General features: G+C 40.5%; 1 protein-coding gene across 10 annotated transcripts in view; it reads right to left on the bottom strand.

The window, feature by feature from the left end:
* Positions 1–15,973, bottom strand: part of LOC125453419 (serine/threonine-protein kinase Nek5-like) — a 74,035-nt gene that overhangs the window by 34,449 nt on the left and 23,613 nt on the right. For 8 of the 10 annotated variants that reach the window (XM_059646747.1, XM_059646746.1, XM_059646748.1 and 5 more), the window contains 7 exons: positions 14,307–14,390; positions 12,934–13,004; positions 8,466–8,552; positions 6,202–6,256; positions 2,474–2,674; positions 1,017–1,101; positions 602–726 (listed from right to left, as the gene is read on the bottom strand). In XM_059646747.1, the coding sequence (XP_059502730.1) occupies positions 602–726; positions 1,017–1,101; positions 2,474–2,674; positions 6,202–6,256; positions 8,466–8,552; positions 12,934–13,004; positions 14,307–14,390 (708 nt within the window). The remainder of the gene's footprint in view (positions 1–601; positions 727–1,016; positions 1,102–2,473; positions 2,675–6,201; positions 6,257–8,465; positions 8,553–12,933; positions 13,005–14,306; positions 14,391–15,973) is intronic. The other 2 variants (XM_059646749.1, XM_059646751.1) reach the window with 2 other exon arrangements.

The following is a 15,973-nucleotide window of genomic DNA, read 5'->3' as shown; positions in this document are numbered from 1 at the left end:
GGTATCAATGTGGACTTCACCAGTTTCAAAATATCCCCTTCCCCTACTGCATCCCTAAACCAGCCCAGTTCGTCCCCTCCCCCCACTGCACCACACAACCAGCCCAGCTCTTCCCCCCCACCCACTGCATCCCAAAACCAGTCCAACCTGTCTCTGCTTCCCTAACCGGTTCTTCCTCTCACCCATCCCTTCCTCCCACCCCAAGCCGCACCCCCAGCTACCTACTAACCTCATCCCACCTCCTTGACCAGTCCGTCTTCCCTGGACTGACCTATCCCCTCCCTACCTCCCCACCTATCTTCTTTACTCTCCATCTTCGGTCCGCCTCCCCCTCTCTCCCTATTTATTCCAGTTCCCTCTCCCCATCCCCCTCTCTGATGAAGGGTCTAGGCCCGAAACGTCAGCTTTTGTGCTCCTGAGATGCTGCTTGGCCTGCTGTGTTCATCCAGCCTCACATTTTATTATCTTGGAATTCTCCAGCATCTGCAGTTCCCATTATCTCAGCCACATATCTGTCTTGTCAGCAATATAGTTTCAGACAATTAATACGCTCAGTATTTGACTGGTCAGAAGACAAATATTCTTTATACAATAATCGTACCTTGATATTCGGTCTGTTGGCCACTGCTGATGCTTTCCATTCATAATGAGCTGGTGGTGGCTTTTTATTTATTAGTGGTCTTGGTCGCTGATTCATCGCACATTTAGCTTTCTGTATCTTTGGAGCTTGCATGTAAAGGTCAAAGTTTTAAAAAATTATTGAAGATACTTTGTTAATGTGCAGGAAACACCAGATGGCTGGCGTATATCCAACGTATCTGGTGAAAATTTTCATTCATTAGTTTCTAGATTTCTACATAAATATGTCAAACGAAATCATTTTTCTTCATTGGTCATGCACAAAGTCAAAATTACTCCCAATGCCTTTTCACTCCCTTTTAAAGGGGCAATAGTGGGGTAATTAGCTAACCAACACAGCCTGCCTTGCATAACAATTACACCAGTTTTGTTCTAACCTGATTGTGAACTGGCTGCTGTAAGTCTCGATGCAGGCGACTTCTTCCCATGGATGACTGTGTGGCTAAATTCTTCCTTTATTAGCTGCATTTTGTTTAGAAATATGTAAACACAAACATTGTTGTTTATTTTACAGGCAGAAAAGTATAAAGATCATGAAGATCAGCAACAAGATTTCAATCACTATTATTTCTCTCACAGGAGGTTTTTTTTATAATTAAATCTTCCAACTTTTGCGAAAGTTCTTGTTTTCAAACTAATTATTCAGAAGATGCTGACAGTAACCCTTAGCCAGATAGTTAATATCTCTTCCTGTATATGGAGCTCCCAATATATCATTAAAATTCTTATTCACTAAAATACATTCAAAGTTTTTGAGGAGATTTGTAGCTTGGGTTGTGGATGGGGGTGTCATCTTCCTCGCCAAGCTGGTGTGTTTGATTGCAAACACGAACTGCCAATTCCTCCATGACAGACCACAACAAGAAGACACATGTCCTGACACACTAGTCACCCTGCCATGCATCAGAGACATATCAGATATGATCACAAGATTACTCTGAACTCTAAGTATCAGGGTAGCCCACAAACCAACAACCACCCTGTGAAAGCTACTGACAAACATGAAGGATGCCATGCCCACAACCAATAAAAATAATTTAATATACAAAATGCCACGGAAGGACTGTGAGAAACATTACATCAGCCAAACTAGAAGAAAACTGACAGTAAGGAAACACAAATACCAAATAACCACCAAGAGACATGACCAGTTCTCACTGCTCTCAATACACATGGACAAAAAAGGATATGGATTTGACTGGGACAACAAATTCATAACAGAGGTAATGGGAACTGCAGATGCTGGAGAATCCGAGATAACAAAGTGTGGAGCTGCATGAACACAGCAGGCCAAGCATCATCTTAGGAGCAGAAAAGCTGACATTTTGGGCCTAGACCCTTTATCAGAAATGGGGCGGGGGAGAGGATTCTGAAATAAATAGGGGGAGAGGGGGAGCCGGATCGAAGATGGATAGAGGACAAGATAGGTGGAGAGGAGACAGACAAGTTAAAAAGGCGGGGATGGAGCCAGTAGAGGTGAGTGATAACAGCACAAGCCAAACAGTTACATGCCAGGAAATTGCAGGAGGCCTCGCATTCCAACTGGAATTCCATCAACAAACATACTGAACTGGACCCGAAATACAACCCACTGAGAAACAGAACCAGAAGTGATGCCAACCACCCCAACAAACTGAGGCATATAAATAAATAAATAAGTAACTAGCGGGAAAGAACACCAACACTTCACTGGAGGCGCACTGATGAAGTTACCCAGCATGGTGATGAAGCGTCTGCAATCAAACACACCAGCTCAGCGAGCAAGTCTACAACCTCATTAACATACAGCAAATAATTCAAGTTCTAAATAAAATTTAGAAGAATGAAAATGTACCTCAGCACTGAGGTATTTTCTAATACGCTTCTCCAAGAACTTCTTTTTTAAAATTGAATTGATGGATGGTCGATCACGGGGGTTTACTTTAAACAGCTGGGCTAATAACATCTTCAAGTCATAGGTGTATCTGGAATTTACTGGGGCATAGCGACCTCTACAGATCCTCAACACTAACTGATGCAAATTATTGCCTTCGAACTGAAAAAAAACACTGAAATTATTTTCACAATAAAGTGATCAACATATAATTAACTTCAATCTTCCAAACATTTTGCATTTTTCTTCTTTGTGACATTCATTCTTAAAAATTTACCTTTATTCTCACTCACACCTAGAAGGCCACAATTAATCAGGACAAAATAAAACAAATTTTCCCAGTTTTTAAAGTTCTGGGAGGGATAGCAGAAGGTTAAAAAATATTATGCAGACATTGGGATGGAAATCTGATGTCTTCCCATTGCCCAGCACTATTGCGAATGGCAAAATCCTTAGCAGAATAGCTCCCCATCATGGATAACAGGCAGTTGGGGCAGGGGATCATGGCTGGAGGGGGAGAAGAGGCTTCCTTGGTGAGAAAACAGGGCCCCAGTGGCAAGGACCATTCCCAGGTTCAGGCAATGCCAAGGAAACAGCTGTGCTGCCCACCAGTTTAGGTTGGGCCTGATTTGAATTGTCCCATGCTATCACCCATAAAGCTCTTGCCTTCTTGATGGACCTCAGCATGAGGCATCAAGTCCTTGGTGAAGTAGTCTCAGAACTGAATACCGTCATTCAGTGGCACTGAGACAGTTTTTGCTGAGCTGCAAGCCCACTGACTGTGTTGGCAGCTCTTGGTGGTGAGCTGCATTGATCCTGTTAATTGGCTCATGACAGAAAAATGCTGCATCAGGGCCTGGCTGCCTGTTGGAACAGGATCACCTCACATTTTTCGCTCTAATGCAGGACTATTATCTCCTCTCAAACATTCAAGCTAAGGATTTCATTTTTAGTGAGAATGCATCTACCAATTCTCAAATTTATACGCTGCAGTAAATCTGTTGTTCATTGGGCTGATAAATTTTAATTCATATTCTTAGCTACAAGAGCTGTGAGATCAAAATGAGGCTATCTTATATTTATTTACAGGAATATGGGTCTCTACTGTTAAAGCCAAGGTTTCTGCAGTTTTGTTTTATGCATTTCAGGGTTTAAAGGTGACATCAACAAGGCCAGCATAATTTTCCCATTCCTAATTGCCCATGAGAATATGGCAGTAATCTATCTAATTAAATTGTTGTAGTCCATGTGAAGTTATTCCAACTGTTTTGTTGCATATAGAATTCTACGAGTTTGATCCAGCAATGGTGATGGAACAATGGTATATTTCCTAGGCAGGATGATGTGTAAAATATATTCAGTCTTCCCCTGCAGCTGGTGCTCTTGCCTTGCTAAGTGCTAGATGCTGTGGGTGTGGGTGGTGCTGCTGAATAAGCCTCACTGAGTTGCCCTTGTGTATTTTGCAGGCGGTGTCCACCACTGCCATGGTGCATTGGAGGTAGAGAAAGTCAATGTTTAAGGTGATGGGCAAGATACTTCAATACCTAAGGAGTTGTGAACAGTATCAAACACCATGGAATCATCAGAGAATATCCCTAGCTTTGACCGTAAGTTGGAGAGAAGGTCATTGATAGATAATTAGACCTAAATCACATTCATAAGGAACTGCTGCAACAATATCCTGGGACTGACATAATTGGCCTTAATGACCACAATCACCTTCCTTTGTGCTGGTTATGACTCAACCCCAGGAATTCTTTTTTTTGCTGAAGGCGAACAAAGGCTGTAATGAGGTCTAGATGTTCAGTGGTCTTGATGGAACCAACAATGAATGTAACTTAAGTTACGCATTTTAAATCAAACTGTTCAGATACATCAGGAGCTGGTGAAACTTGAATCCTGGCCTTCAGACCCAGAGCTAGGGATATTACTACTGCACCACAAGTGTCCTAAAAACTCAACTTTATTTTCACACAGCCAGTCACACAGAGATCCACCAAGTAAGTAGGTTATTGCTGTGTAAGTGCTGTGTTTTTACACTGTGGATGATACCGTCCATTAATTTGTTGATAATTGAGAGTTGAGTGACGAGGTGGCGTTTCACCAGATTGGAATTTGTCCTGCATTTTATTGGACAGGACATGGCTGAGCAATGATATCCCCAATGTAGTAGCTGTACTGGAACAGCCTGGCTAATAGTACGGTTAGCTCTGCTGCATAAGAATCCGGCATTACAGCCAAGGTTCTGTTAGCACTCACTCTCTTTGTTTCAACAGTACAAAGACTCCAGCTATTCACAAAATATGCTAACAATTTAGATGAACGTAACATGTAAACTAGATGTAATACCTCAAAATTTCCAGATGGCACAAAGCTGGGTGAAAGGATCAGTTGTGAGAAGGATACAGCCATGTTGCAGTGTGATTTAGATAGGTTGGGTGAGTGGGAAAATGCATGGCAGGTGCAGTATGATGCAGATAATAGTGAGGTTATCGCTTTGGTAACAAAAGTAGGAAGGCAGATTATTATTTGAATCGCTGTTAATTGAGAGAGGGGAACATTCAATGAGACCTGGGTGCCCTTGCGCATCAGTCGCTGAAAGTAAGCCAGCAGGTGCAGCAGAGAGTAAAGAAGGCAAACTGTATGTTGGCCTTCATTGTGAGAGGATCTGAGTGCAAGAACAAGGATGTGTTGCTGTAATTATACAGGGCATTGATGAGGCCACACCTGGAATATGTTAAGTCTTGTGGTCTGCCATTTCTTGATAATTTATTTAGACTTATCCATGGTAAACATACATCATATCACGAGATTGTTGTAGCCTCATATATATACTTCTAGAATATAATCTACTGGTTGTGTTAGGTAGGATACCAATCAGTTTAAAGCAACAAAGTATTGCACTCATGCTGGCAACATCACATAAATGTTATGCATAAAAGCAGGGATAGCCTTTATATTGCAAGTCAAAGCTCTTTAGGGGAGGAAACTGCCATCCTTACCTGGTCTTGGCCTATATGTGACTCCAGGCCCACAGCAAAAATGGTTTATCTTAACTGCCCTCTGGACAGTTAGGGATGGGTCATTAATGCTGGTCTAGCTACCAACACCTTCACCCAGGAATGAATTTTGACAAAAGAAAATAATTGGAGATGATCCACCAATGAACATCTGTGGCCTTACCACCTATATAATAAGCACAATTAATGTAAAAGATTAGATTAGCCAGAAAAAAATACACCCTGGCTTACTCCAAAATCCGGAAAATCTTTGCACAAATCATGCATGGTGCAATGAGGGGAGGGATAAATATCCATGCATTCACTCGCACATTCACTTTATCGTTTTTCAACATTTACTGTTTCAACTCTTCCAAAGACAGAGCAGAGAAACTATGTAGAAATTCACTCCAGTGCATATAAACCTGCAAATGTATCATATACCTGTGCCCTAAATTCCAGCAGTTATCCACTTGTATGTAACGTGTAGAACCGAGGTAAAGTGTAATTGTTCAAAACAGTTACGTTGTCTCATTTAAGTGAATATTACTTCAATGTCTTAGATACATTGCTTATATTGGCAGATGTTCACCCCCTTATTCTTGAATTTATGATGTAAATTAGTTTTCTAGAACACTGGGATGCTCTCCAATACATACCCTTGCTGTTACATCTAATTACTATACTTACTGGATGATTCAGAGTGGCTAACTCATACAGGACACATCCGAGAGACCAAATATCACTAAAAAAAAATAAAACGGTTTCACATACATGAAGACAAACTGTAATACTGAGGTGTAAATAGTTGTGATTAGATTATGCCTTCTCTTTTTTATAGATTTAAGCATAATTATGAATTATTACAAAGATTTTCACAAAGCTTGACTTTCATACACATTTTAAAACATGAATATATAGAACTGGGAAAAACACTGGTCAGCTTATAATTAAAATTGTCTCTCTTCAAAACATATTCTGTTTAAATATGTTTTACACTAGTCAAAAAGACATGGGGCATTTGAAAGACATTGTATGATCTTTGCAAACTTACACTACAGCTTCTGCCTATACCCTGATCATTATACTCTCAACTAAGCAGGTTCTATTTAAATTCATGCAATGTGAAGGATAAAACACTTAACAGAGAGAGAGGACTTAAATGACTCATTATCATTACATTTACATTTGGGACAAGGTTCAAGCCAAAGATATGGTCTTCAAAATGACTCAGCAAACTGAAATGCCTATTTACACAGCAATCTTTTCATACAAGAAGGATTTCTACACCAAGAATAATTTTCTGACTAGATTAAAGAAAGTTAATAGGGTAGTTGTAACGTCACAGGACTAATACTGCCAAAGTAATACCATGGGTTCAAATTCCATTATGGCAGATGGGGATATTTAAATTCAAATAACTGAACACCTGGAATCGGAAGCTGGTTTCAGTAATGGTGACCATGAAACTAAAAACCCTTATGCGTTACTAATGTCCTTTAAGGAAAGAAACCTGCCAAATTTATCAGGTCTGGTCTCCATGTGACGCCAGATTCACATGTAACGTGGTTGACTCTTAACTGTCCTCTGATGGCAAGCAAGCCACTTGGTTCATGGGCAGTTGGGGATGGGCAACAAATGTAAACAGGGCTATCATCTGATGTTCCATTCTGGTGGACCCCAGTCTCCGTTTTCCTGATTGATAGGATGGTCTCCATGTTCTGTTGGAAGCGCCAACATAGTTGGATGCCTCAATTCAAAGAATTTCAGACAGAAACATGGAAAATAGGTGCAGGAATAGGCCTTTCAGCCCTTCAAGCCCGCACCACCATTCAATATGATCATGTCTGATCATGCAATTTCAGTATCTCAATCCTGCTTTCTCTCTGTAACCCTTGATCCCCTTAGCCATAAGGGCCATGTCCAACTGCCTCTTGAATATATCTAACAAACTTGCCCCAATAGCTTTCTGTGGCAGAGAATTCCACAAGTTCAAAGTTTTCTGAATGAAGAAATCCTTCTTCATCTCAGTCCCAAGTGGCTTCCCCCTCATTCTTAGACTATGGCCCTAGTTCTGGACTTTCCCAATATCAGAAACATTCTTCCCACATCCAACCTATCCAGTCCCATCAGGATTTTCAATGTTTCTATGAGATCCCCCCTCATTCTTATAAGTTCCAGCAAGTACAAGCCCAGTCGATCCAGGCTTCCTTCAAACGACAGTCCTGCTATCCTGGGAATCAATTTGGTGAAACTTCACTGGATTCCCTCAATAGTAAGTACGTTTTTCCTCAGTCTAGGAGACCAAAACTGCACACAATACTCACCAAGGTCCTGTATAACTGCAGGAAGGCATCTCTACTCCAATACTCAAATCCTCTCGCTGTGAAGGCCAGCATGCCATTAGCTATCCTCACCACCTGCTGCACCTGCATGCCAACCTTTACTGTCTGTTCCACCATGACACCCAGGTCTTGTTGTATCTCATCTTTTCTTAAACTGCCACTATTCAGATAATAATCTGCCTTCCTGTTTTTGCAACCAAAGAGGATAACCTCACATTTTCCCACATTATATTCCATCTGCCAAGTATCTGCCCACTGAGCCAGTCTGTCCAAGTCACTCTGCAGCCTCATAGCGTCCTCCTCAAAGCACACATTGCCTCCAGCTTAGCGTCGTCGATTATTAGAACATGCTGAATATCAGACCATTTAAATTTAAATGCCAGTCATATACACTAAGATAGCATTGAATATGAAATGATTGTCTCTCGAGCCTGTACTTGTTGAAGCCTAAAATGTTCCATAGGCATTTAAAATGCAGTCATTTTCCAAAGTCTTCAGTGACTGAGTTTAAGTGAATGTGTACCCAACCAAAATTAGACACAAAGTTTGGGTTGTGCTACAAAGCACAACAAAAATGCAACAGACTGTTTAAAACAAATTTACACTCACGTTTTGTTATTGTATGGTTGGTTCGCACATATCTCAGGGGATAAATAGTATGGCGTTCCTATACATGTATGTGCTAACTCCACAGTACTAGAAGAATAAAAGAGAAAAGCAAATTAAAATGACAAAAAAAGCAACAAAATTATATGATGCAAAATAAAGAACTTGACATTTTCTAAGCCATCCTGAACTCTGGTTGCATTTTAATGCATTGTATGACTCTTAAGACTAAAACAGTATGTTGAAGTAGTTAGCATTTTAATTGATTTAAAACATACACAATATTTTTGAATAATGACCAGCTTTATTTGACTCACATCTGACTTAATAGTTAACCACCCGCCCCCCCAAAGAAAAGAAGATACAATAATTTCAGATCTTATTGGCCCACTTCTGTTGGAAGTAAACTTTGAAATTGTAAGAGAATTTAAAAAGAAAATCTGGACATTTTTCTTATTCTTAAATGGCTTTTCTTCATTTGCTATGACTAAGCTCTTGACAAGTTGCGCCCATTCTACTGTTATGCAAAGTAAAGAATTATAACAGTTATTGTGCAAGGAATTGGTGAAATTGTATATGGAGTACTCTGTGCCATTTTGGTGCCCTTACTTGAGGAAGGATTTAATTGCATTGGACAAAGTTCAGAGAAGCTTTACTACACTAATTCCAGAAATGAAAGGCTTGTATTATGAAGACAGATTGAGCACTTAAAGTCTATAGTCACTAAAGTTTGGCAGGATGAGTGGAGATCTAATTGAGGTATTTAAGATACTAAAGGGGTTTAACAAAGTAGACGTAGAGCAGATGTTTCCCCTTGTGAGGGAGTCTAGAATGACAGGTCATAGTCTTAGGCTAAGGGGTAGCAGATTTAAAACAAAAATCCACTCAGATATAGTAGGAACTGCTGATGCTGGAGTCTAGGGTAACAAGGTGCAGAGCTGGATGAACACAGCAGGCCAGACAACATCAGAGGAGCAGGAAAGCTGACATTTTAGGTCTAGATTCTTCTTCAGAAATGAGGGAAGGGAAGGAGGAATTACTTCTCTCGAACTTGATACATTCATTACTCCAGAGTGCATTAAACTCTGGGACATGGCACAAATTTAAGGAGGAGATAGCCAGGTTTTTAATTAGTAATGGGTTAAAGGGTTATGGGGACTGGACAGAAAAGTGGAATTAAGTCTAAGATGAGGTCAGCTATGATCATATCAAATGGCAGAGAAGGCCCTAGGGGCTGAATTATCTACTCTTGCTCCTGGTTCTTATATTCTAAAGCAAAAACTTACTGGAAACCTGATTATGGAAGTAAAGAAAACTTGGCAAGATCAGGAAATAACTTAATGGTTGTGGCAGGGAACATATCCCCTGGCCTGAAAACCAGTAGCAGCCTTACCACAGACCGATCTGCTTATCTTGACATTAGTGTCTTCCCGTGGAATCAAGGTTTTAAAATCCTGTCATTGAGAGTTGGTGGTTATTTACAGGCTGGCAGCACTCCCCAGCAATATCATCAGAGAGCCGGCAAGGGGTGATCACTGGTAAGGGATGAAGGGAGGTTAACAGTCAGGCCGTAGGGGATGCGAGGATAATCTTCCACAGACTTCTTCCTCCCAGATGGTAGAGCACTTCATCTGGAGCACGGTGCGTGAGAATGATGGACCAGCCGGCACCAAGCTACGCCAAAGGCCATCTGTTTACTTAATGGCTGCCCACAAAGTAAGCCCGCATTGTCCTACCTGCTGCTGACTGAGTTCCAGAAACAGTGGAATCAGAGTCTTAATTGGTTACTTAAGAGCTCCGGATGGGAATATTCCCTTCACGCTTCCTGCCGGAGCTGGATCTGCAGGAGTCAGCATGACACTGCCAAGAATCCTATCTTAATCCTATACTCAGCTTTCAAATTCGACCTTCCAAAGTGCATCACCTCGCATTTATCTAGGTTGAACTCCATCTGCCACCTCTCAGCCCATCTCTGCATCCTGTCAATGTCCCGCTGCAGCCTACAACAGCCCTCTATACTGTCAACGACACCTCCAACCTTCGTGTCGTCTGCAAACTTGCTGACCCATCCTTCAATCCCCTCATCCAAGTCATTAATAAAAATTACAAACAGTAGAGGCCCAAGGACAGAGCCCTGTGGAACACCACTCACCACTGACTTCCAGGCAGAATATTTTCCTTCTACTACCACTCACTGTCTTCTGTTGGCCAACCAGTTCTGTATCCAGACAGCTAATCAATGGTCGGCACAACATCGTGGGCTGAAGGGCCTGTTCTATGCTGTTATGTTCTATGCTCTATGTTCTATGATAGTGGGATCTCCAACTCCCACTCATTTTCTCCCACTTCTGAAAAAAACCTCCATGGAGGGACCACTAAATTCTATCCTTAAGTAAATAATTGTGATTGACATGGGCATGGATTTGAGAAATAACATTATGATCAGGAGATCTGGAGGGGGAAATGGGTATTGTGGCTTCTTTTTTTACAGAAGTTGGCACAGATAGGTGTTTTAAAAAGGCCAGGAGCTGCACTGAGGAGAGGAATCCACCAATACACAAAGTAATGTTGTGTAAGACCTTTACAACCCTGGAGAAATGTATTGATGCTGACACAGTGCTGCTCCCACCTGGACTTAAATAGCACAGTATGGGGCAAAGGTTATTACATTTAGAGAGAGAAGCATGAGTGGAATATATTCTTAATAATCTAACAGTGGGCTTAGAGCCTGATATATCTCAGATTACTGTGTATATTTGTACTTAGTATTAATAAGAAACAGAGTTCTAAGGAAGTCTAAGCTTAAAGACGAGTCTGTCATAAACGCAAACTCCTGGGTGTGGACATAAAACCAAATGACAAAAGGAGAACAATCAATTCTACTGTCACGATCACCATCAGGAAGCAATACATTTATTTGTATACCCAAAGTGCAAGAAACCCAGCACCCCATAAAATCCAATTCAATATTACAGGTTTGCAAAATTTGCAGAAACTGTTTATGATATAATCTTAAAATAGAACTAACTTTGTAGCAGGATAAATTATAATGAGGACAATAAGGAAGAGAAGGATAGATTACTGGAGCTTGCAAGAAAATATCATAAAAACATAGCCAGGCAACGGAATAAAAATGGTAGTGTGCAGTTTAGCAACATTTCCTTGCTGATACTGATGGTTTTAATGTAAAAAGACCCTATTATGAGCCATTTGTTTAAAAGCTTCTGTTTTACAGATATTCAATGCAATTTATGAGTGCAACATGGTTGTCAGCCAAAGTTACACAGTCAGTTCAAACTCTTGTGCTGCTTCTTCTGGGAGGTCCTACATGATACACTAGTAGGTCAGAGGCTAGGAATAGTGCAGTGGTAAGTCACTTCCTGACTCTCCAAAACCTGTCCACATTCTAATAGATACAAGACAGGAGTGTGATGGAATACTCCCCATTTGCCTGGATGAGTGCAATCCCAACATTCAAGAAGCTTGGCAAGGCTTGTTCATCTAGGACAAAGCAGCCCGCTTGATGGGCATGACACCCACAAGCATCCACTCTCCCCAGCACCAATGTTCAGTAGCAGCAGTGTTCACTATCTGCAAGATGCACAGCACAAATTCAGCAAAGATCCTCAGACAGCACCTTCCAAACCCATAACCACTTCCATGTAGAAGGGCAAGGGCAGCAGAGCTACGGGAACACAACCACCTTCAAGTTCCCCTCCAAGCCACTCGCTGTCCTGACTTGGAAATATATTGCCATTCCTTCATTGTTGCTGGGTCAAAATCCTGGAAATCCTTGCCCACCAATGGTATTGTAGATCAACCCACAGCATGTGGACTGCAGTGGTTCAAGAAGGCAGCTCCTCATCAGCTTCTCAAGGGCAACTAGGGATGGGCAACAAATGCTGACCAGCCTGCAATGCCCATATCCCACAAATGATTTTTTTTAAAATTGTGGAGAGAATCAGGCACTTCCCCACAGAGTATTGGACCTCCCACTCAATTAAGAGCCCACTAGGATTGGCATTCCGCTTCTGAGATAACCAGTACTTGCAGCACAATTGAGAACAGTGGCCACAGCTGGTATTTCTCTGGATCTGCAGGAGGCTTGGCTGTGGTTCCCCAGACCTACATGAGTGGAGGTGGGGTACAGGTCACAGGCTAGGTGGAGGTAGGGAGTGGTCATAGAGAAGGTGGAGATGCAATAGAGATAAGGGACATGGGTGTCACCAAGGGCATTTTGTCCATAACCCCTTACCCATCTTGTAAAATTCTCGACACATCGTCCTGAAAAACCGTATTGGGTCATGATTTAATTTTTTCTTTTCAATGAGTAGTCCTGACCTTTCAAAATGCTTCACATAACAGAGAAGTCCTTCGTTCCTGGTAACATCAGAGTAAACCTTTTCTTACAAGTTAACTTGCTTAAGCTTAAAAGCCCGTCCTTTAATGCTTTTAGTTAATTGAAACTTACTTGTTCAACATTCGTGCAATTCCAAAGTCTCCAAGTTTTACAGTTACTCCTTTATTACAAAGGAAAATGTTCTATGGATAAAAATATATTCCATTTTATTCACCACACTAAACACAGTAGCTTAAATTCCCATAACAACCACAGCTTTTGGACTTAGCAAACTATGGTAATGTTCTCCAAGTTCATAATCTACTGTTTACTCCTAATATGAAATTGAATTGAGTTTTTGCTGAGCGCTAAAAAATGATTTCATGAGACTGAATAATATATCTTTATATAGCAGCAAATTATTAATGTATATTAGGGTAAAGAAAGGAATGTTTTACTGTAGTTCAGTTCACTGGAATTCCATGAAGTGTCAGAGTACAGCAGAGAGACATTGAAAAATGGTTAAATACTCTACGAAGAGGAAGACTACATAGTCTCTGGACAGCTCTTGAAGGCTTACTGGTGTCATTAAGGATTTCTCAGCATGAGGAAATGCAAGAAAAATGTGGAAAGAAGGAAAGTAAACAAAATCATCAAAACTTCACAAAGACAAATGCTCAAGGGTTTAGAAACATGCAAAGGTACAAGAGGCCAATAAATAGAGCAGTTGGCAACCAGCCACAGCTTGTGTGAAGAAATCCTCTTATCTGTCTCCTTAAACTTATCTTTTGACTTCAATGTTGATGGCAAATGTAGTTGGTCTGAAAATATGCACAACCATCTGAGAAAGTTAATTTAATGCCTACATGAACCTTAGAGTGCAAAGTATATGTTTCACAATACTTTAACCAAGAATGTAAATTTACGTTCCAAAAGAAACAATAAAAAAGTAGAAAAAATGCAAATGACAGACATTGATTTTAATAACAGTGAGCAGAGTACAGTAAAAAGAAGTTACAATACCAATATCTACCAGCATAAAGGATTATATACCATTCACAAAGAACGGAAAAGTGAACAACCAGTACAGGAGTCCCCACAAAGTTAGAATTTCTAAAAATTTGGAAATCCCTCACTAGGTTGATACTAAACCATGAGAAACACAATAGCCTGGTGTTGTATTGACTTGTATTGACAATGTATTGACTTCTAATTATTTTAGATATATTGCTATACTTGCAGAAATTTAATCAACTTCAGTCCAAATGATTTCAGTATATCATTAATATTTCAAAACGACCGTGGACAATTCAACACCACAGCCTTTTAAGTAGACTGTACCCGGTTATATGGTTTAAAATAATATCAGTATTTAGAACCACAAAATGTTTGGAATGTAAAATGCTCTTGATAACACCAAAAAAATGCAGATTTTATTCCAAAACAACTAAATATTTCTAATTATTATTATTTCAGAGCTATTTTTTTGCCCCTCCAACATTTACCTGTGTTTTGATATCTCTGTGCAGGATCTTTCTGTCATGAATGTGTTTCAGCCCTAAGCAAATTTGCACAAACCAGTCCAAGACCTAAAAAAGGGTTATGGATATCAGTCATACATTTTTGAGTATAAAGCAATTAATTATGAAAGCCACCAGCTCAAGATTAACATTTAAAACACACAGCTCCCAGGCACCACATGGCATGTTCGCAGTCATTGTAATTTTATTAAAGCATAAATATAGCTCTCATTAAAGAGAGGTGACACCCTACTTAACATTCAGAAGTCACAGCCCAATGACATCTTGGGTGCATTCACTTAAAATAAAAGTGTGTCCTGCATTGACTGCACCCTAGCAACCGAATCATTACAGGAAGAGTCAAGACAAGCTTTTTACACGTACCTTCCTCAGAACTCTTTGTGCGCCCAGTCTCCCCTTACTGCCATAGAGCTCCCAACCAGAACATTCCCCACAGATCACCTTCAGCTTTGATTACCGTTGACAATGCAAATGCTTGCTAACTTTTGTTCCCACTGATGTCAGCTGGGACTCTGAAAATGTTTATAATGATGCGCTGCCGCTAAATTCAATAAGGCCTCCAGATTTTCTGACAATCTAGTTGCCACCACAAACCTTGAGCCTCACACAGACATTATTCACTAAAATCAAGCTCAAGGATTTACTAATGCTTGGACAAGTACAACATGTATTTATCCTTAATATATTAAAAAATCCCAAAGCATTCCCTACAGAAAAGCACAGGTCAAAATTAGAGGAAGAGTGAGATACTTTATCAAATACTTGGCTGAAAAAAGAAGCAAACCAGAAAGATATTTAGAAATGGAGCTCCACAGGGTAGAAAAGACTGAATGCTCCTAAACAAAAACGGAAATTGCTGGAGAAACTCAGCGGATCTGGCAGAATTTCTTGAAAGAAAGCTGTCTTGGGTCCGGTCACCTTTCTTCACAAACTTCTGAAGCTGTGCCATGAAATGTTGGAAAAGACTGCAGTGATTTTTTTAACAAATCACAGAGGCTTAGAGAGTCACAGAGTCATACAGCATGGAAACAAATATTCAGCCCAACTCGTCCATGCCAACAAGGTTTTCCAAACTAAACTAGTCCCACTTGTCGGTGCTTGGCTCATATGCTTCTAAACCTTTCCTATTCGGGTACCTGTCCAAATGTCTTTGAAATGTTGTAAATGTACCTGCATCTACCAATTGAGCGTTCATTTCACATTTGAACCACAATCTGTGTGAAAAGGTTGTCCCTCAGGTCCCTTTTAAATCCTTTTCCTCTCACCTTCAAAACTTTCCCCTTAGTTTTGAACTCCCCCATCCTAGGGAAAAGACCTTTCCTATTCACCTTATGTGTGCCCCTCATGATTTTATAAACCTCTATAAGGTCACCCCTCCACCTCCGACGCTCCAGTGAAAAATGTCCTTGCCTATCCAGCCTCTCTTCAAACTCTCCATTCCCAATAAATTCCTTGCAAATCTTTACTGCTCCCTTTCCAATTTAGTAATCCTTTCTATAGCAGGGCAATTATAACTGTATTCCCAAAGTGGCCTCATCAATGTCCTGTATGACCGCAACACCATGTCTAAATTCCAATACTCAACGGTCTGAGCAATAAAGGCATTTATTTGTAAGCAAGGATAAATGATT

This window comes from Stegostoma tigrinum, chromosome 6 (assembly GCF_030684315.1).
Source record: "Stegostoma tigrinum isolate sSteTig4 chromosome 6, sSteTig4.hap1, whole genome shotgun sequence".
NCBI classification, from domain to species: Eukaryota; Metazoa; Chordata; class Chondrichthyes; order Orectolobiformes; family Stegostomatidae; genus Stegostoma; species Stegostoma tigrinum.
Note: the sequence above shows the minus strand (reverse complement) of the source record. Positions and strands in the feature narration are given on the sequence as shown.